Source organism: Quercus suber, unplaced genomic scaffold (assembly GCF_002906115.3).
Source record: "Quercus suber isolate HL8 unplaced genomic scaffold, Cork oak 2.0 scaffold_465, whole genome shotgun sequence".
Classification (NCBI taxonomy): Eukaryota; Viridiplantae; Streptophyta; class Magnoliopsida; order Fagales; family Fagaceae; genus Quercus; species Quercus suber.
The window spans coordinates 325,661-348,249 of record NW_027069916.1 but is presented as its reverse complement, the minus strand read 5'-3'; the positions used below and the strand labels follow the sequence as shown (position 1 = coordinate 348,249).

At 34.2% G+C, this 22,589-nt stretch overlaps 3 protein-coding genes across 8 annotated transcripts in view; 2 read left to right on the top strand and 1 right to left on the bottom strand.

The window, feature by feature from the left end:
- LOC112024507 (calcineurin B-like protein 10) overlaps window positions 1–4,964 on the top strand; it is an 11,903-nt gene extending 6,939 nt beyond the window's left edge. The window contains exons 3-10 of one of the 2 annotated variants that reach the window (XM_065762609.1): window positions 2,621–2,703; window positions 3,348–3,407; window positions 3,720–3,828; window positions 3,918–3,970; window positions 4,086–4,166; window positions 4,248–4,360; window positions 4,502–4,600; window positions 4,698–4,964. In XM_065762609.1, the coding sequence (XP_065618681.1) occupies window positions 2,621–2,703; window positions 3,348–3,407; window positions 3,720–3,828; window positions 3,918–3,970; window positions 4,086–4,166; window positions 4,248–4,360; window positions 4,502–4,562 (560 nt within the window). In that variant the 3' untranslated portion in view covers window positions 4,563–4,600; window positions 4,698–4,964. The other variant, XM_065762610.1, reaches the window with a different exon arrangement.
- Window positions 4,965–8,670: 3,706 nt separating this feature from the next.
- LOC112024517 (uncharacterized) lies at window positions 8,671–11,433 on the top strand. The gene is made up of 6 exons (XM_024057137.2): window positions 8,671–9,102; window positions 9,972–10,042; window positions 10,126–10,163; window positions 10,256–10,768; window positions 10,843–10,933; window positions 11,060–11,433. Exons 1-6 carry the CDS (start codon window positions 8,961–8,963, stop codon window positions 11,144–11,146), a joined length of 942 nt encoding a protein of 313 aa, XP_023912905.2. The 5' UTR covers window positions 8,671–8,960; the 3' UTR covers window positions 11,147–11,433.
- Window positions 11,434–13,612: 2,179 nt separating this feature from the next.
- LOC112000522 (protein REVERSION-TO-ETHYLENE SENSITIVITY1) lies at window positions 13,613–16,651 on the bottom strand. Of its 5 annotated transcripts, none has more exons than XM_024032677.2 (3): window positions 16,334–16,651; window positions 14,656–15,096; window positions 13,613–14,255 (listed from the first exon to the last, which is right to left on the bottom strand). In XM_024032677.2, the coding sequence occupies exons 2-3, from the start codon at window positions 14,962–14,964 to the stop codon at window positions 13,833–13,835; spliced, it is 732 nt and encodes a 243-aa protein (XP_023888445.1). In that variant the 5' UTR covers window positions 14,965–15,096; window positions 16,334–16,651; the 3' UTR covers window positions 13,613–13,832. The 5 variants fall into 5 exon arrangements, with proteins under 5 accessions (XP_023888445.1, XP_065618673.1, XP_023888446.1 ...); XM_065762601.1 differs by having other exon boundaries at window positions 14,656–15,091; XM_024032678.2 differs by having other exon boundaries at window positions 14,656–15,053.
- Between the last annotated feature and the right edge of the window lie 5,938 nt (window positions 16,652–22,589).

The following is a 22,589-nucleotide window of genomic DNA, read 5'->3' as shown; positions in this document are numbered from 1 at the left end:
CATCCCTAAAAAAGATATACACTCCCCCTATCAAAAAAATGTCCTATACTAACTCTTCCCCTAAGTACAAGACTACTCTCAAACCAAAACTACTCCTCCTCTTTGTCACGACTGAGAAAGAGCAAGTCACTGAGAGGTTGTCATCTAGTCATCATTGGAAGAGTCAGCATCATCCTCATCATCATTAACTGCATCATTAGGTGAGGCCTCTGAAGAAGGAGAGGGGGAAGGAGCAAAGACAACCATGCGAGCCTATTTGCAAGCAATGCGACCGATGCAGGTGTTCATCTGACAAATCTCATTTATGAGATAGTCAAGATGACCACCAAAGTTAGCCTCCATCTGCTAAAGTTGCGCAATGATGGCCTTGAGGGTCATACCACCAGCCGCAAAGGAAGAATGAGCAGAAGAAGATGGGCCTCCACTTAAGGCTACTTCGGTTGAAGCTGGGCCTCGCTCTGTCGGACAGAACCAGCGCTGATGGCACCTATGATGGTGAAGAGAGGAGAGAAAAAGGAATGGGAATGGAGAAGTGCTGAAGGATTTGCGTGATAGCTAAAAGAAAGACTGGTGGTATGACCCTCAAGGCCATCATTGCGCAACTTTAGCAGATGGAGGCTAACTTTGGTGGTCATCTTGACTATCTCATAAATGAGATTTGTCAGATGAACACCTGCATCGGTCGCATTGCTTGCAAATAGGCTCGCATGGTTGTCTTTGCTCCTTCCCCCTCTCCTTCTTCAGAGGCCTCACCTAATGATGCAGTTAATGATGATGAGGATGATGCTGACTCTTCCAATGATGACTAGATGACAACCTCTCAGTGACTTGCTCTTTCTCAGTCGTGACAAAGAGGAGGAGTAGTTTTGGTTTGAGAGTAGTCTTGTACTTAGGGGAAGAGTTAGTATAGGACATTTTTTTGATAGGGGGAGTGTATATCTTTTTTAGGGATGTAGTGAGGTTTATATGTACTTTTCTTTCTTTTTAGTTACATTAGCCTCTTGTACACCGGTCTTGTGTCCTTTTCTCCTATCTCTATATGTAATGTTTCTTTTCTATCTTTATACACATGTTTCTTTATATACACAATCTTTATTTCTGTTTCACACATGATGCTTTGATGAGTTTTATTTAAGTGTTTCAGAAAGATAGATTGTGAAAGTCTATCTTGCCATGAACTCTCTTCTTACAAAGTTTTGCAAGAGTTTGTAGTAGGGATAGATTTATTTTGTAATACAACAAGTGGTTATGAGTTGAGTGATTTAAGAGTTCTCTAATGATTATTTGTTTTGTTGTGGTTTTGTCACGGATTGCCAAATGGGGAGATTGTTAGGGATATATTTTATGTAAATTGGCTAATCCTTTGATAAAACGCACTTTACTTGTAATTGGGTAGATCTATAATGGGTTTAGTACTTCAAGAACAAGTGTTCAAGTTAAGAATTGAAACCATGCAAATTTAACCAAGAAACAAGTGAAGAAAGTGTTGTTCTATAAAGCTCAACAGAAGTCTCAACAAAATCCTTTCTAACGAGAATTAGTGTTGAAACTCGACAGATTTTCGACACAAGCTGTATCTGTCAAGAATTATAAAATCAAACTTTTTAGATCTGATTACACGCATATTCCTATGTATTTGTGTAGGGTTTCTTTTCTCACAATCCTAGACATATATAAGGATTATTTTAAGGATCATCATAAGATGATGCAAAAATAATACATGCAGATAGTGCCCCAGTTCATTATTCTCTCTGTAGAAGCTATTGCGTCTTTACGCCAAGGGTTTTGTGACCAATGAGCTTCCTGATCTTCATTGTTGATGAATTGAAGAATTTTGCAGCCAACAATCTTCCTCAAGTTAGTGAGTTAGTCATGTACTAGGATCTGTACATCATTGGTTAGTAACGTACTGGGATTCATGTATTGAATAGAAAGATTGCCGCTACAATACAAGTCCAATTGGGTATTAGGATAAGGGTTCAACAGTAGGTTGGTACTTCTAGATAGGCCAAAGGGTTTAGTAAGATTCCTTATACTTGTAACCGCTTGTAATTAATAATAGTGGATTCTTGGGAGTGGTGGCCTTAAATTCACCCGATGGAGTTTTGCTTCGGTGGTTTTCTCCATTTGTAAATAAATCACCTGTGTTAAATTTATTTTCCATTACATTTAGTTTAATTGGTGATTTTTTTTTTGTGTTACCACGCTATTACATGTAATTTGACTAATTAATTAACTTGGGCAATTAATTAATTTGCAAAAATGTCAATTCATTTTAACCCAACATAGTTCATTGTAATATAGGATTTGTATTACACTTTTCCGCGACTGCAAAAAAAGTATATTATATTTCATTATAATATCAATTGTTCTAAAAAAAATTAATTGTTTCTCTTTCTTTGCATACAATAATCACCATCTACCATCTTCCTTTACCATCAATAAATGTAAAGAAATAATAAAAATTTATTTTGTATAAACTACTGTAACTTGTATATTTGCAAAAGCATTAGCATAACTAGTTTATAATATGATGTGGGTGATTTTTGGACTTCATTGACTATATTTTCAGCTTTATGCTATTTTATATGAGCTAATGCATATGCTCTTAATGATGCAGTCACTGTGAATGAAGTTGAGGCATTATACGAGCTGTTTAAAAAGTTGAGTAGTTCAATTATTGACGATGGGTTGATTCAAAAGGTAAATAGATTTTGATTCTTGGGAATTGGTCTGGTTGTGTTATTTTTTGTTGGATGATGCATTTTAGGGATTTCCTTTTTCTTTTCTTTTTTCCTTCCTTCATTTGGCCTGTGATTGCCATAAGTTACTTTTTGTTTAAGATGAGTATTTAAGCTTAGAAGTTCACATATGACTAGTGTGTGTGTGTGTGTTTTTTGGATGAAAATAAAACTTATTGTGTCTAAATGGAGAGGTAGTACATGGTTTTTCCCTTTTCATGAGTAATTAGTTGACAAGTTCAGTGATACGTAGTATAATTAGGATGACCAAGTTATGAAAATTGAAATTAATACATCAGATTGGTTGAGAGGAGGATTTGGTTTAGTGTTTCTTGAGTCAGTGAGACAAATCTATCCAAAGAAATTTAGGTTTGGCTGATGATGTGAACTTATTTTTTTATGAAAGAGGGAGATAAAAAAAAAAAAAGAGCAGAAAGGGCTTACATAATTTATGACACTTTAACACTTATATACATGATCATCATCCAGTTTGAGTATGCAGTGGCATTGATTGATAGTTTATGGACACATTAACATTGATCACATATTCACAAGGTTTTAATCAATAGTTGTAAATAGTTATAATTTATGTTTGTTATCTTGTAGGAAGAGCTTCATTTAGCACTGCTCAAAACTCGAAGCGGTGAAAATTTCTTTCTGGACAGGGTAAATGGGTTGTAATAACTTTTATCTTCTTCTTCTTCTACTCGCTTCCCCTTCTGTTGTGAGCATTTTGCTTCAAATTTATTGCGTGGTGGTATTAAACAATTTAAACTATGATAGTAGTAACAATTCAACAATTGAACTGTAAAAAAAAACCTTTTATAAAGATAACAAGTTTCCCTTGGCACTGGTAAAGAAACAGAGTTTGTCTATTGCTTAACTGTAAGCTCCGGATAAAAGAGATTTTACATGTGAATATTAGTTTCTCTCTCTCTCTCTCTAAAATATATTCAACTATTACTTGTGCTGTTCTAGGTTTTTGTTCTTTTTGATGAAAAGAGAAATGGTGTCATTGAATTTGACGAATTTGTCCATGCACTCAGTGTCTTCCATCCCAATGCTCCCATGGAAGAAAAAATTGATTGTAAGTGTTCAAGGGACAATCTTTTGCTTTATACAGTCAACTGCAATTCACGGATCCATCAATCTGTGTTTCTTGTTGAGTTCTTGCAGTTGCATTCAGGTTGTATGATCTGAGACAAACTGGGTTTATAAAGCGAGAAGAAGTAAGTATACTTTGTAGTCTTTGGTTCTATAATTTTTTTTCAAAGACTAATGCCTAAGCCATTTTATGTTCCCCCATGATTCTTTTAGCTAAAAGCAACCTTTGGTTGATATCAGGTTAAGGCAATGGTAATTGTCATTTTAATGGAATCTGATATAACATTGACAGATGATCTTCTTGAGGCTATCATGGACAGTGTAAGAATATATCTAAATTCGATCATTCTAACTTATGTCATTGTTTGAAACACACTAGTACTCATAAGATCACTCTTGCAGACATTTGCAAATGCTAATGCTGACAAGGATGATAGAATCAATACCGAAGAGTGGAAGGATTTTGTTCTTAGAAACCCAAACATCTTGAAGAACATGACGCTACCTTATTTGAAGTATCCATGCCTTTACATTATATTTGTGTCCCCCAATTAATTCATTTACAACTCTTTGAATCTATGTGCCTGCCCAACTATTTTGTTGATTCCAGAAATCTTATACTGACTGTGCTTGTTAATATTTGTAACATACTCTAGGGATCTGAGTCTGGCAGCAGTATTTCCAAGTTTCACTTTTAACACAAGGATTGAAGATTGAGAACCTGAAGTTTTTTCACCAAAGGAGTCCTTAGAAAGGTGTTCTAAACTTAAGTCCCATGCACTATTGCTCTGATTTGGAAAATTCAATGGATTTTGCTTTAAAAAAAAAAAAAATCTTTTTGATTTATGACAGATTGTTCATCATCGTTCATTATTGCTAAAAGGGAGCAGCCACTGTATTTCTTTGGGGCAAGAGAGGCCAGGATTGTGGCATTAGTTAGAAAATTATGATTAAACCCACCAGCTAGGCAGTTCAGTTCACATAGAACTTACTCTTGTAATTAGTTTGTAACTTTGTATGGTACTGTTGCCTCAAAATTTTGCCTTTTGGTTAGCTTGTGTATGCTCTTTTTCTTGGTAATCAAATGCTGCTGATTGTGTACAAAATCTATCTCAATTCGTGGATGATTATCTGATGCAATTTATTAGAGCGTGAAGTAGTCTTTCAATGCATTTGGATGACCATTTTGCTGATTTTGGTGATTTGTTTATTTGCTGAAATTTGATTAAAATGTGATTGTACCTAAAATCAATGAGGTTTTAATAATCTGTACATAAGCAAATAAACTAATTGATGAACGAAGCATGGCCAATATGTCAAATCCATTATCCATCCAAAATGTTTCATGAATTTGGGGGATTATTGACACATCTTCTGGCCTTAATATGAATCAGTTCTCAAATCAATAACAACGTCACTTCAAAATTCAAATAGGTTTCTATGTCAATTTGCTGACTTAGTACTCTCTCTGTCTCTATCAGGACATGGTACCAACTACCACTTTTTACTAAATAGATTCCTTGAATTATTCATCATTTCTAATTGACAACGTTGGACTGGGCTTCACCAACCTTCTAAACTAAACTTCTATGGTATATTAATGTTGCACGGCTCCTCACCTGGTTTGAGTGTTTAATAAAATAATAATTCATTAATTTTGTAAGAAGTCACTATCATTTAGATGGGCTATTATTGTTTGCTACTCTTAAAAGCTTTTTCCGTAGCAATGTCAACTTCTCCTTCTAAAAATATGATACAAGTGAAAGAGGTAAGAAAAGATAATCACTGTTAGGGACATATTTTATGTAATTGGCTAATCTTTTGACAAAATCCACTTTACTTGTAATTGGGTAAATCTATGATGAGTTTAAGACTTCAAGAAACATGTTCAAGTCAAGTGTTAAAGCTATAAATATTTAACCAAGAAACAAGTGAAGAAGAGTTGTTCATTAAAGTTCGACAGCAATCTCGACATAAAGACTTCTATCGAGGATGAGTTTAAGACTTCAAGAAACATGTTGTTCAAGTCAAGTGTTAAAACCATGAAGATCTGACCAAGAAACAAGTAAAGAAGAGCTATTCATTAAAACTCGACAACAATCTCGATAGAAAGACTTCTATCAAGATTTAATGTTGAAACTCGACAGAAGCTCGACACAAGCTGTATCTGTTGAGAATTACGAAATTAGACTTTTTAGATTTGATTACACGCATATGCTTATGTATTTGTGTATGGTTTCTTTTCTCATAACTCTAGACATATATAAAGATTATTTTAAAGGCCGTCGCGCATGCATTGTGTGACTAGAGGCAGAAATTGCTCTAGTTCATCATTCTCTCTGAAGAAGTTACTGCATCTTTACGCCAAGGGTTTTGTGACCAAGAAGTTTCCTGATCTTCATTGTTGATGAACTGAAGAACTTTGCAGCCAACAATCTTCTTCAAGTTGGTGAGTTAGTCATGTACTAAGATCTGTGCATTGAATGGAGAGATTGCCGCTACAATACAAGTCCAATTAGATATTGGAGTAAGGGTTCAACTGTAAATTGGTATTTCAGGATAGGCCAAAGGGTTTGGTAAGATTTCTTATATTTGTAATTGCTTATGATTGATAATAGTGGATTCTCGGGAGTTGAGACCTTAAATTTATTCGGTAGGGTTTTGCCTCGATGGTTTTCCCTATTCGTAAACAAATCACTTGTGTCAAATTTAATTTCCGCTACATTTAGTTATTTGGTGATTTGTTTGTGCTATCACGTCATTGCATGTAATTGGACTAATTAATTAACTAGGGTAATTAATTAATTTGTAAGGTGTCAATTCATTTTAACCCAACTATCACGAAAAATAATATAAACGATGTCTTAGATACACATTTCTCCCACATTATATATACAGAGACTACACTAGCAACCCTCAATAAGATTATAAGACTACCATCAATAACACTACACTGGATAAAAGCTTTATAGCTATAGGTATGAACTCCACACCTACCCAACTGCATGCTAATTCTTCCCTAGGACACACACCAAACACAAATTACCACACCTAGTAAATACTAATTTATTTTCAAGACATGACCAACTTGACCAGAAGTTTCTTCCCAATGAACTTTTGGTATTGTTGGAGTACCAAAGCTAATATAATTAGTTGCAAATCCACGCGATGCGTAAAAAAATGTAACATAATTATTTTATAAAAATATAATGTAAAATTTGTAAGATAAATAATGCATGTGTTATTTAAAAATATTTTATACTTTTATAAGTTTTATGTAATGAAACATATAATATAATGTATTTTGCATTCAACAACAATACATAGATATATATGTGTGTGTGTGTGTGTGAAAAATGTAATTTAATAAAAAGATTTAAATTACATAATTATAATATTTTTTTTATATAAATGGAGAATATATTATTAAAAATATTTTTTTTAATATACCATAATTGGCCGACTAATTTGAACATATTAAAGATTTAAATTACATAATTATAATATTTTTTTTATATAAATGGAGAATATATTATTAAAAATATTTTTTTTAATATACCATAATTGGCCGACTAATTTGAACATATCCAAGAATATTTATAAAAATAAAAAAAATACACCCACATTCTATGGAACACATTTTCATGGGGTCACTTAAACTTTTAAAGATTGTTTATATATATATATATATTCTTTTTCTTTCTTTTTTTTTCGTTTTTCATTTTCATGGGGTCATTCAATCATAGCTTGGTGGGACGTGAGTCACACCCAAAATGTCACTCGACCTAAAGATGTCGAGTGGATGGTGGAGAATATTGATGCCGGTTGAGATTGCTTGGAAAGTCGATCAAAGTATTGTTGTTGGATTTGTCAATATAAACTTTCATATATTCATGGTTTAAAAAACCAAACTGAGGGCAATCAGATTTGCTTCTACTTCTCAATTTTTACCAGTTTTTGATCGATTTTGGGCATTTTTACTGAACCAGACTAGTACCCAGCTCCCAGTTGAATCAATCAGACCGGTTGGTTTAGTCCGATTTTTAAAACCATGCATATATCACATAATAGTAGATAATCGAAGAGATTTAGAGAGTTAATAAATTGTTGGGGGAGAAGATATAAAGAATCAATAATAGAAAAATACAGAGAGATTGATAGTGACAAACTTCAATGAGGGTGGTCATTAGGCATTAGGTGAGAGAGTGAGAGAGGAAAAGAGAGAAATGAAAGGATGAGGATAGAGTATACTTTGTCATAGATTTACCAAATCACTCATGTAACAACTTAACGAGTAAATGTCATGTGATTTAATTTTATACTCTTTTGGTCAAAGTTGATATCATCGACCTTCCACTTGGTATTTTTTTTCTTTATAATCCCCACATGGTATTCACTTATTGAGTTTTTTTTTTCTTTTTTTTTTTTAAATTTATTATGAGACACTCATTGAGTTGTTTCATTGTGATTTGGTATAACTATTGCAATAAATAATTTTTTTAATAGATAACAACTAGGACACATATCACAAAAGGAGGGGAAAAAAAACCCATACAACAAATCAGACATTAAATAAAATTATAATAAGGTTAAATTGGGCCTAGTTGCTAAGAATTTTATAGTTCAATTAGTTGGTACTTGACACATATTGGTGTGTTTATAATATCTAAAGTTGAGATCTGTAAGTAATTTTCTTTTCTTTTTTGATGGGACTGTAAGTAATTTTCGAATTTTTTTTTTTAAAAAAAGGGGGGTCTAATGGGCTATACCCTATAGTCATAATATCCTATATATATGTGCAATGCAAAAAATACGAAGGGGTGGGGTTTGTAGTTTATAGGAGCCGATCTAAATTTCGAGTAAGGGTTGTCAAAAATCCCACAACTTTTACCACAAGTGACATCCTTTTGTCCCTATCATTTTTCCTAAATTTCTTAATACTGCTGTGCTGTGCTGTTTGTGTGGAGTATGTACTTCCTCCAATCAAATGCAACGTGCACAAAAATGAATTACACCTCTCGAAGTGGCATCCATCTCTCTCTCTCTTGTCTCTAAAGCCTCACTGTTCTGAGCTGCTGTTTCTGAACGCAAAAGAAAAGAAAAAGAAAGAAGAAAATGGCGGACAAACCAAGCCGAGCTCTGATATTGTACGGAGATGGGTTGGCACCTTTCATCCAACCATCTCATACCCATCTACACTCTCTCTCTTCCAAAGCTTCATGTGGCTTCTTGACCCTCCCCAATGCCCCTTCCTCTGGTTTCTCTCTCTCTCTCTCTCTCTCTAAGTTTTTATATAATTGGCACTTTGTTTCATGTTTGCTTGTAATGCTTTCAATACCCATCAGATAGATTCCTTTGTTTGATAATTTAGAAAGGAAAAATCTTAAATTTGATTCATCCAAAACAAAAGAAGGTGTTAATTTGATTCTTCATTTGTATTAGGGGTATGCTTAAAGCTTTCAGTTTTGATGAACTCCATGCAATTGAGTCTGTGCTGTTGCAAAAACACAAAAAGGTGTTAAATTGATACTTTTCACTGATATGTGCAAAACATCCATATGTGCTCCCAAGTTATATAGGAAGCTCATTTAATGAGTTGGGTTTGCTATTATTGTATTTAATCTAGCGCATATAGATATTTCAATTGATGCCCAAGACCACGCATAGAGCTTTTGAGGGGTAGAAGTATTAGTATGTGTGCATTATTGTGTCTAGTGACACAAAAATTTCACAACTTTTTTCACGGCTGTTAGAGGTGGCATTTTATGATTACTGTATAATAAAAATTGTATTAGTGGTGGGTCTATGTGAAAGTGATGTTAAACCATTCACAACTTGCTACCTGAGAAAGTTGTGAAATTTCTGTCTCTCTGGCATATTACTCGTTTGTCATAGGTCTCAAAAGCGCTGTGCACACAATCCAATTTAATTTATCTTGGTGCCTCGGAAATCAAGTATACACCGCTCTTTTAACTTCTGAAAGCTATATTTATCCGGTTAAATGTGCTTGGAATTTCAATTTCATTGTGCTGGTTCTGTTCATGGTTATTCATGGTTCTCTATTTACTTTTGAAAGTTGCAAAATGTGTGATCATTGGGATTGATTGACTTGAATATGGACTGCAGAAAGTGAGGATGAGAGAGTGGTTAGGGAGGTTGCAGTATTGCTGGATGCTTATGAATCTTATCTTGACAAGGTGAGATTCTTATACTTTTTAGCTTTAGAGAGTATAGTTTCAAGATGAAATCTAATAAATAGCATAATTTCTCTGTTTTTCAGAGTGGCAACACCACTAGAATGCCAACCATATCAGAGAGGTATCATTTGTCTGTTGGGTTTTGTTCAGAAATTGTCATATACATTAAAAATACAGGTAGACAATATCAACCAACATACTTTTTAAACTCAGGTTCATGGGAATGAAAGCTGCTATAATCACAAACAATACAAGTTTGAAATCTTTTGGTGCCAAACTGGGCATTTCTGTGTTGCAATTTGATGACTTAATTACAAACCAACAATCTCTTGGGGAATTACCAGCAGAAGTTGTGGCTGCTGAGTTGCTAAAGTTGCTCGGGTTTAAAGGAGGGAAGGCACTAGATATGAGTGAATATGATGTGGTGTTTGTGCACATTGGGGATGGTGAAAAGTTAATTAGTGAGAGAAACAAGGCTAATATTGCCAATGACATGGAGTATGTCAATGCTTTGGTTGGTGGTATATTGCAGATAGCCCAACCTGCCTCTGAAATTAGTTCCCGTCTGCATTTGTCCCTCTTGATGAGCTTTGGTGATGTCTTAGAGGATAATGATCCCAACTTGTCAGTTTTGATGCCTAAAGATGAGAAAATCTCTGATCTTTCAATACTCTTCCCTCGTCAAAGTTACACCATGAGAGGAGAGTCTCCACGGAAAGATGTTAGGTGAGTATAAACTTGGTGGCTTCTAGCACTTCTTAGACCATTTCTTATAGCTCCAATTCATTTGTGATGAACAGGCACCATTGCCCAATTTTGATTGCTCAATGGCAGTATGCTGTAACCCGCAAGGATATGGTGGAGGCATTTTCTTTTAAAGATTTTAAGGAGGTACAAATTATAGTTATCATATTCATGATTTCTCCCTTTTTACTTGAATTCTAATATCTCTGGGTTTCAGTTGATTAAGATATCTGCTTCACTATGTATATAATAATTGTTTTCATTTTTGCACAGCATGGTGGAAATCTTGTGATACCGGCAGATAGATTTCTGCATGAGGTTGCCTTTAAGGTTTGGAAGGCCCCCAAGTATGGAGCATGAGAAGTATTTATCAAAGTCTTGTTATGCGGAGACAATACTTCAAATTTTTGAGATAATTATGGAAGATAAATCAGAGTGGCAGCTCTGTCTTGATCCTTCAGTGCTATTCTAACCTCCCTCTCCTGTATTGCCAAAATCAGACACTGCTTAAGAACAATTTGCTTGTGTATTCTAGGTGGATGGGTTTTTAAACAGTCATTTGCCTGCCCAAATGCCAACTAATGATAGCGACCTTGTTGAAATTTCTGTTTCATCTCAATGCTGCCATTTGATAGTCATTTTGATAATTTGAGTGCCTTTCCATGGTGTCTAATATGCGTGCTTGGCTACAAAAACAAGAAGTATGATGTTTGTTTTCTTGTGCTTTGATTTATACTCACCTCCAGTCCAATTAGTAACACATGTATCTCAGGTTTTCACTTTTCAATTAGGATCGCCTACAATGCGTACCACAGGATCACGTCACCTTTGGGAACTGAGGACTGGGATGCAGTGCATTGTGCAATACCCTTGGAGCAACCGTATCAGCCTGTCTAAAATTTTTCATCTCTTTTAACATAAAATCCCACTTTTTTTATTTTACACAGACATTTTACAAAATCACATATATCAGTTTATCTATTATACACACTTTTTATTAAAATAATATTTTTTTCTCACTTTTTTTATTATTTCCCACCTATTTCTATCTAACACTTACTTTTTTTTTTTCTCTGAATACACTCCTTTCTTCTTCTTCTTGTCCTTATCTCTATCTCATCCTCTCTTTCTTCTCCTTCTCTTTTTTTTTTTTTTTTTTTTTTTTTTTTGAGAATCTTTTTCTTTCCTCTTCTTCTTTTACAATTTGGGTTTTATACTTTTGTTATAGATGATGATTTTGGCTTGGGTTTGATTAAGGGCAGTGATTTTGGGCGGAGAAAGAGAAATTTTGGGTGGAGAAAATAGTAATTTTGGGCAGATCTGCAAATTTTGCTTCTCTTTAGCATCTTCTTCATTCTTTCTTCTTCTTCTCCTTCTTCTTTTTTCAATTTCGGTTTGATTATTTATATGAATTTGTATATGGGTTTGATGAATTTGGAACTAGATTTAGAACGATTTTGATGATTTTGTGGTGTGTCCGTGTCGTTGTGGTGGTGGTCGGCGGTACTGGGTTGCAGTGGTGGTTAGCAGTGGGTTGTTGTGATGGTCAGCTTCTTCTTTTTCTTCTTGGCATTGAAGAATGGGTGAGAGAGAGTCTAACAAGGCAAGAAAGAGGAGAGAGAAAAATATATAAAATAATAGATAGAAGAGTTACAGTATGCACGGTTACTATAGCAATTGTAAATGCACAATATTACACCCAATGATGTGGGTGTTTTTTGCTCAAAATGTGTAAAATAAGCAACTTTTTTTTTTATTTTGCAAGACTTTACACAGTGATGCTTATGCTCTAGTTCACTTAAATTTCAACTCTTTATACATTTTTTTTAAACTTTTAAAAACTTGTTGATCTAATGGATGAGATTAAAAGTTACCTTCTTAACTTTAGATCTCAACTATTGAAAAAGTATTACACAGTGTAATAGCCCTGGTTATAGCATTCAAAACTCAATCGAGTAATTGTCAACATCAGCCCCGCCCTATAATTGATTACAGCTTCATGCATGTCTCCATCAGAATTGGCACCACTACAATTGATTTCGGCCTCATGCATGTCTGCATCAAAACCCACAAGACAATGAAGAATCTTGTCAATCTTCACATATATTAAAATTTTCATTCTTTATTTTGGGAACAATTTTGCTGTCCCCACGTTAACGCTCACACCTATAGAATGGCCAAATGAAACTTGGGAATTTTTCAAATTTTCTTATTGAAATATAATTCATTGTCATTGAATTATACACCAGAGGGGACCAAAGGCACAAAACCAAGGAAAGTATTGCTTCTGCTGCCAGTTTCTGGTCACAGGAAATAGTCGAGATTATAAAGATGCATTAGCTTAGGACAAGATCAATCCATTTTACCATCCGTGACACATAAATAGGTATTTTGCGCATCCGACATATACTTCTTTTCTCTCGCAACATTTAGAACCCACAATTGTGAGACCCACAAACTATGTGAAAGATAATGCATATATATAAAAGACGACATACACCGAGATAATTATTGGGAACACTCAGCCTGACTATCAGTACATCCAAAGCAAGATATTATCCTCTCCAGTACAAAAAAATAGCAAGGACTAAATTACCACCAAAGACATGCTTTGTATTTTCAAATTCTTCAGAAACACTTTACACTATTGCTGTATCTGGTTGGGTTCATCATGCTTGGCATATGGGAGAGAGCATGCTTCTGTGCTCCTTCCCAATCTCTCCACACAGTGCAACATTGTCCTGCCCCATAAAGAATATAAGTCACTCAAGTACAAGTTTCCAACTACAGAAATTAATACAATGCAAATTTCAAATTCTACGCTGATGAGAGAGAGAAGATTTAATTTCCATTATTTAGTCAATAATCTACAGTTTTAATCCGCTTCTTGATTCTAGGTGGACAACTTTTGATAACAAAGGTCTCCCCAGAAAAACTGCAGCAGCTCCATATTAGCTATTTATAAACAACACTTATAGAAGGAATAACCATACAACACTATCTGTTTTCTTCCATTAAAAACTCTTCAACATCAAAGACAAAGGACCTAGCACTCTATCAAGTTTTTGGCACAATAAGTACCAATCAAAAACCACCCAAGAAGGAGAAGAGAGAAGGAAAACAGCCCAATCAAGAATGGCCACCCGACCATGACAATACCAAGGCAGAGCACCACTACAAAAGGGAGGAATGATCTAAGGATTGACATGCTATCAACCCAACGCCCCTTAAATAGTATAAGAGCTGCCACATTTACCATATTCCAACTCATTGATCCACCATAACACAGCCGATTAAAACAGTTGGCAACAAATGAGTGGCAGTTGCATGTGAAGAGGTTGTAGAATTTATTCTCAAAGTAACGCATACTAGACCGTAGTGCATCATCCCAGGTGAGTGATGTCCCATACTCAGTATGCCTGTAGCCAAACTTGCATGTGTGCCCAGCTACGGTTGGTGGAAAGCAACACTGCATTAACATTCCAATTTAACAACAAAACTGTCAATGGCTGTACTAGGTTTGGGGGAAAGCAACAATTCATTAAAATTCAGCTTCCACTACAAAATTGTCAACAGAACCGATTGGTAGCTCTAATTATTCAACACGAACCCTTCACATAAAATGATAAGAGAAGAAATAAGTGACAAACTCATAATTCTAACGGGCATTTTCAATTTTGTTACAAAAATAAAGGCTGACCAATATCAGGGGAGAGAGAGAGAGAGAGAGAGAGAGAACTAAAAAAATATTCAGTTTAACTCTTATTTCAAATGCTCATATTTTCCCACTAAATTGCTTTGTCAAGTATTGATGATCAAATTGACAACAAAGCGTGTCTGGATGGGTTCAAGAAGGAGAGAGAGAGTACCTGCTCTCTATCAAGCTGGAGATATCTGGCTACAGCACCAAATGAAAAATCATCAACATTTACAAAGTTGGATCCTGCAAAATCTAAAATAGCACCATCCTCCCTGCAAATGCCAACATGCCCAATGAAGGGTGCCAACCATGACACTACTGGGAGTGGAGTCCAAACTAAACAACATGGAAACTTCGCATTCTTTGGATCAATTTCATCCAATGGCCAGAACTCGTGCTGAATCCTTTGTGTAGAACTTGCGTGTTCAGCATCATAAGCTACTGCTAACTCCATTTTAGGAGGTCTTCTGAATGGCATATAGGTTTGTTCAATTTCTCACACAGAAACATCAATGTGTCAAATGACACCCTCAGGCACACTATTTGTCCCAAATGCAATAAGCAAACCTAGCAAATCAGTTACTCTTTCACCGATATGATAAGAACTATTCTACAATAAACACAACATTATAGGCATTCTTAGGAAAGGGGAGACGGGGGAAAAGAATATACAATAAGAACTGGAAAGTATATGGTTAAAAAAAAAAAGGAGATATTGTGCTAACTAAAACTGTCTGAAGGTGCAGTGACAAACATAATACTAATGTGATCATCAAAGAAAACAAAAAATGAAAAAGCATCCCTTTATTAGGCTCACTAAGCCTCTGATAAATAGAATGTTTCATCATAACGCTGCACCCCCCAAATCCCATTCTAACTACTGAAAGTGTCCAATATGCTAAATAAATCCCCTTCTACTCTAATACTCCCTACCCATTTTGATGACAATGCCATACATCCTCAGTTGACCCACTTCTATTTTTTGACACTGACACAATTAGAAAATAAAACAGAATTTTTATAACCTAAGTTACTCATAGGTTCCTCTTCTTTCTTTCTTTTTTTCTTTTTTTTTTTTTTTCTTTTTTTCAGTAATAAAGTAATTTTTATCTATCAGAAGAGAAAAAGATGGCATGCTGTGTATTATACTGTTCAATCGGATTAGGTTCTCTTTCAGATGTAGTCAAAGTTTGGAAAGAATAGTATTAGTCATGAATACAATGAGCGCAAATAATAATAATAATAATAATGAAATAATAATCAATGGGCTACCATCTGAAGACATCCAAAAATATAAATAAAGATCAGAAAAATCCAGACTTAAGTCTATTAATAGAAAGCACCTGTCCTATTATAACATCCTCTCCTTCATTCACTTCTGATTTAGAACTATGGAATTTGCTCTTTGGCAATATTACCATACATAGTTGTCCTTACACTAAGGTTTTCCATTTGCAAAAACACGAAACACTGGCCTGCATAGTTCGCAGAAACTCAATGATGGGCTTAATTTCTTAATGAAATTGCCACAAATCGAATCAAGAAAGAAGTTTTTATTCTATGATCCTAGGCAATATCTGAGGATTCCAAAAACATATCAATAACTAACAATTAAGGAGAAAAAACTCAGTTTTCAAAAAGACAAACTACCACCAGAAAAAAGAAAAGAAAAAAAAAAGTTGGTTTAGACAAACCGTACATAAAGCTTCTGACTTTCAATTATTCCATGAAACCCAGATGGGTACTTTACAAAAATCCAAAACACATTGAAGAAGAACAAGATCCAAACCTATACATAACGCATTCAAATCATTAAAAGCTTAAAAGGGTAAGCACAGATACTGTACCTGAAGACAATAGTGATGCAGAGACTGAAGCTGAAGCTGAAGCTGAATCTGAAAAAGGGTCCAATTGATAAATAAAAAGGTGAGGAGAAGAAGAAAAAAAGCCTGTGCTTTTGTTGACGTTGTAGTTGTTCATTGTACTGGAAGAAGAATGATTTATGATGACAATAAAGAGAAGAAAAAAAATATGAAAGAAATCTTTGTTTTAAATAATAAAAAAATATAGTTAATTGGTGGAAATAGTAATTATTTCTTGTTCTGGAAACCAAAGGAGCAGAGGAAAAGAAGGGAAAGGTGCATGAACCATTCCTTAATTTCGATTCATTGGTGGGTCCACTATATATTTAATGTTTATTCATTGCTTAGATTGACCACACGCTCTGTTGCCGTCTACCGGAACCAACTTTGATGTCTAACTGTTACTCCTCGTTGGTTGAGAAAAGAAAACCATGCGAATTCCGAGGTGAAGTGTTTGCATTATGTATCATATACATTGTATGCGGTTAACTTGCCGCCTCTTTTCTTGTTTTTTTTTTTTTTTTTCTTGGCGAAAATACTATTTTGGTCCCTACATTTTGAAGTCATAATTAATTTGGTCCCTGATATTTTCAACTTCCACTCAATTTGGTCCCTACCGTTAATTCACTAACAGAAAATGCATATGTGGCAAACGGTATGCATGGTTGGCATACTTAAAGCTTAGGTGGCAACTAAAATAATAATATAAAATGACACATCATCATATGAGCAAAAATAATAATTTATCAATTTAAAGAAACTAAAAAAATTAAAAGAAAAAACATGAATTCAGATCTATTTTTAAACATGAACACAGTCAAAACCCAAAAAAAATTAAACCCAAATCAAATCCACAAATCTCATCTCTTTAATTCAAGTTGGAAGTTGAAGTCTAAAAGAAGAAGAAGGCGAAGAAAGAATAGACGAAGATGAAGAACAAGGTGATCTTACAACTTCTTAAAACCTCTGACTCCAAACTCTTTAGCTAAAATCTATTTCTACCCACTCATACTCTCTCCTCGTATTTAAAATTCAAAACTGCTAATCTCTCCCACAAACCAAAACATTAAAAAAATTTATAAAAAAAAAAAGTGTTAAATCCAAACTCTTCAAACCCAAGGTCTTTTATATTTTGCTAATAATAATGCGAAAATAGGGGGATTCAATAAAAAATTTTGAATATTTGTTTGTGGGTTTTTAAGTGTATGCAATTTGAATTTGTTTGGATGGNTGGTAATTTTCTGGCTCTGGGTTTATGTTCAACAACAGATCTGAATTCATGTTTTTTCTTTTAATTTTTTTTAATTTCTTTAAATTGATAAATTATTATTTTTGCTCATATGCTGATGTGTCATTTATATTATATTTTAGTTGCCACCTAAGCTTTATAGTATGCCAACCGTGGCATACCGTTTGCCACGTATACAGTTTCCGTTAGTAGTTAACGGTAGGGACTAAATTGAGTGCACGTTGAAATATCAGGACCAAATTGATTACTACCAAAATGTAGGGACCAATGACTATGACTCAAAATGTAGGACCAAATAGTTGTTTCGCCTTTTTTCTTTTCTTGACAATCATGGGATCTTATCGGAAGCGTGTTTTATGCGTTTTTAAGAAGCATCTTGGTATCAAAAAAAAAAAGTGAAGTGTTTTTTTTGTTGGTCTTGCGTACTATTTATGAGCTTACAAATAATTTTTAACAATTATTTAAAAAATTGGATCTTACGATACTATTTACCTTTAAAAATTATTTTACTATAGTATTTTCAGTTTTCAATAATAATAAGCATCCAAACGGACTTATTGTAAAAGTATACTCATGTCTTGATTTTGAATATAAATGGAAAATGTTATGTCTATAATATTTTCACAATAAATTTTAAATGACAAATTTTACATTTATTATGAAGAAAAAAAATTTAATAAATTAAATTATAACAATAATAACTAACTATTTTTTTGTGAAAATGTTCACTTCTCATAAATTCAATGATCCTTTTTTTTAATAGATAAAATAATAAGAAATATGACTGAAGATTTTTATTCTTTTAACGCCATTAGTCTTTACGTTGAATCATAACTTGATAATGACTTAAGTATTTTTATACCGAAATGCTTTTCAATTGGAATTACTATTTGGAATTGGTGAACTTACATTACATTTATGTGTGTAAAAATTATGAAAAGGTGAAGGTCTAGAACATTGGTGTCGTGTGTAACCACTGGTATTCTGATGCTCAAGTTGGATTTATCTATTTTTTTAATAGAATAATTGATCACTCAAGAAGTGCTTAATTACCTTTTCATTTGGGTTCATCCATTTTTAAGGTGGTCATGCCTATGACTTTCTTCATGCTGTTTCCTAATGTGAAGTAACATCAATAGAATTCATTAATTGTCTGTAACTACAGTCAAGTAGTTTAGATGTCGTGTGTTAAAAATTTGATCATGAGTATTATTTGCTTGTTGTTTATGTGGTTGGTGAAAATTATTAAGTAGTTCTAGAGTCATGCTCTAAGCTCTCAATGAGGCTTATGTGACAGCTTCAAGTATTATTTCAAGACTACCTAAAATTTGTCATGATTTGACAAATTGGTGGTCTAAAATCTGAAACTCTGACGTGGTTCATTGCCTTTGCCTCCACCTATAATCTGAAACTCTGACGTGGTTCATTGCCTTTGCCTCCACCTATAATGGATTGTGGACCTATGCAATGTGCCTAATAAGCCAAGCATAACAGATCTTCAAGATTTGTTGCCAAGAATAGACTATAGAGCACATTGGTTTAGGGTCGAGTAGAACGAAAACTACTCCCCTCAACGTATCTCTATCATTTATTTCTAGTTATTTTTGAGATATTAAATTGAAACATTAACCTTGTAATTCGACAAGAATGTTGAAGATAAATAATAGATTGTGTATACAAAAACTTCAAACTAACAAATATTATTCTTAAAACATCCTAACTTGTATGCTGTGACTGAAATGTGACTTAAGACCTAAGAAGCACGGACAAAGATACATGAATGAGTACACCACGACGTCACGAGCAATTTCTAAAAAATTATAATATGACACGACGGGTATGACATCCAAAATAAAGTGTTCATACTTCCTAATTAAGACATTCTAACATGAGTTCATTAATTACACATTTTAGAGCATTCGCATCAGTATTTGTATTTTACACATTCATTTTTACACTAAAAACCTACTTTTTCTATTTTACACTACCACTTTTACAAAACATCTACATCAACTCATTTATTTTACAAGTTATTTCAATAAAATATTCATTCCTCTCATTTTTTTATTATTTCCCTCAACTGACTCTTAATATACGCGCGTTATCTCTCTCTCTCTTTTCATTTTTCCTGAACAGCTCTCTCTCTCTTCTACCTTCTCTCTTCTGCCTTCTCTCATTATTTCTCAAAAACAAAAACCCAGCGACCCACGAAGAAAACCCAGTGACTTATTGGTTCATGGCGACCCACGAACCGAAGTTCACGACGACCCACGAACCGAGCTTCACGGCGATCCACGAACCGAGCTTCACGGCGACCCACGAACCGAGCTCCGATGACCCACAAACCGAGCTTCACGGCGACCCAGATCGTGTCTCACCCGCCGATCCATAAACCAAGCTTCGGTGACCAACGAACCAAGCTCCAAAGACCCAGAACCAAGGTCCGGCGACCCAGATCGTGTCTTCACTTGCCGATCCACGAACCAAGCACCACAAGCACCGATCTATCTCTCCGTTGGTTTGTCTGTGTGGGTTTGTTTGTGCGTGGGTCTGTTTTTGTGGATGTGTTTGTATGTGGGTGTGTTTGTGTTTGTATGCATCTGAGAAAAAGAAAATGTGTTTCTAAGGTAGTTGTGCATCAGAGAAGAGAGAGAAAATTTGGGGCGAATGAAAATTATTAAAATAATAAATACACGAGCTACAGTACCCATGTATATTTACTCGTGAAAATATATACATGATTTTGCCCCTTTTTACACTCACTGATGTGGGTGATTTTTTGCTCAAAATGTATAAAATTTACACTGTATATCTATTTTAGACATCTTTAACTGGGCTGATGCTTCTTACACCTACAAAAATGTGTATTTAATGAAAACTTAGATTATGGGAATCAGATCATCTAAACCACGGGAAAATTGTGAAGGTAAACCATGAGCCGCTCATGAAGTCTTTGATGTAAGTCTAGCTAACTGTTTAAAAAAACCGTGTGAAGTCTGAGGTGAGTGGTGGCGTCAGGTAAAGTGCAATGCAGATGCATGTATCATGTATGTATTCTAGCTTTTTAATTTGCTTCTTTTTTTTTTTTTGACCTTTACTTCTTTTTCTAACAGTCAACATCGATCTTATCCGCTCGAGCATGGCTGATAGTTTCTCTTTTTTCTTCTTTTTCTTTTTTTTGACGAACTGAAAATTTGATTCGAAAAGACAAAAACAGGAGAACAACACAAAGAAGAACTAAGCCTCCATTACACAAGTCAAAAGAACCTACAAATCTAGCATTGAGGGACCATTTTGCTAAAGAGTGGACAATCCTATTCTACTATTCTAGGAATCCAACAAAAGGAGAAAATGGGAACAAACTTTGCAAGAGCGATGGATTCTTCTAAAACATTTGTATGTATTCTAGCTTTTTAATTTGCTTCTTTTTTTTTTTTTGACCTTTACTTCTTTTTCTAACAGTCAACATCGATCTTATCCGCTCGAGCATGGCTGATAGTTTCTCTTTTTTCTTCTTTTTCTTTTTTTTGACGAACTGAAAATTTGATTCGAAAAGACAAAAACAGGAGAACAACACAAAGAAGAACTAAGCCTCCATTACACAAGTCAAAAGAACCTACAAATCTAGCATTGAGGGACCATTTTGCTAAAGAGTGGACAATCCTATTCTACTATTCTAGGAATCCAACAAAAGGAGAAAATGGGAACAAACTTTGCAAGAGCGATGGATTCTTCTAAAACATTAGTAACTCTCTAGTGAACATCTAGCTTCTTGTTTGGAATGACTTGGATGCATCCCTGCGAATCACCTTCAACTTCAACAACAACTTCTTCACAAGATAGACACGAGGTAAATGAGGCAGAATCTATAAGATGGGCTAATAGTTTCTCTTTTGTTGAGTTACTAATGCCTTAATAATAAATAAGTTCCCAGATCAGACATATAACATACTGAAATTTGGTAGAATATAAAGTGGAATAGTGTGACAAGGAATTTGTATTCTATTTTATGATATAGATAATAATAAAAATATAAGTGTTACTTTAGGTGAGTTGAATCATAACTTGATAATAACTAAAGTATTTATGAACTCATGTCCGTTTAATTTAGATATATTGTTTGGAATCGGATATTCTAATTTCTTATCATCGAGCCAAATTAAGAACTGAACTAATATGTCTAATTATTATGTTAAATTGTGTACAAAAATCATATTTATGGATGATTTAGTTGATTGCAAGTTCAAATTCTTGAAGACATGCAAAACTGAAAAGGTGAAGGTTTAGAACAACAGTGTTATGTCTAACCATTGTTATTCTACAGCTTAAGTTAGATTTCTCTCTTTTTTTAGTAAAATAATTATTCACTCAAGACATATTAACTTTTTCTTTTGGGTTTATCCATATTTAAGATGATCGCCTTTTTTTTTTTTTTTTTTTTTTTTTGGTAGAAGATGATCGCCTCAGTCATTTTCTATGAATTGTCCCTATAGGTGGATCACATTAATGAATGATTATTAATGGTTTGTAATCACATGCAAGTGGTCCAGGTGTTGTTCTTCATTGGCTCAATCCACATTTAACATGTGGGCATTATTTGCTTCTTGCCCATGTGGCAAATGGGGTCTAAATATCTGAAACTTTCAAATAGTACCCTAGGCCCCAGATGTGGTGGATCTAAGCAATATAACTAGCATGCTGAGCAAAAAAGATACTGATGTGGTACCTAGTATAGCAGGCCTTGGTTTGGTGCCAAGCAAAGCAGATCCTACTCTGTTTGGCCCATCTCTCCTATCATTTATACTTCATTTTAAGAGATCAAATTGAAGCATATAACACTGTAATTTGACAAGAATGTTGAAGATAGATTATCATTATGTACACAAAAACTTTGTACTAACAAATATTATTCTATCAATCTATCCTTTTTGGTTTATCAACCTTTCTTCGCTTATTTTTTTAAAAGTTTTGTTTGAAACAAGACTTTTCTCT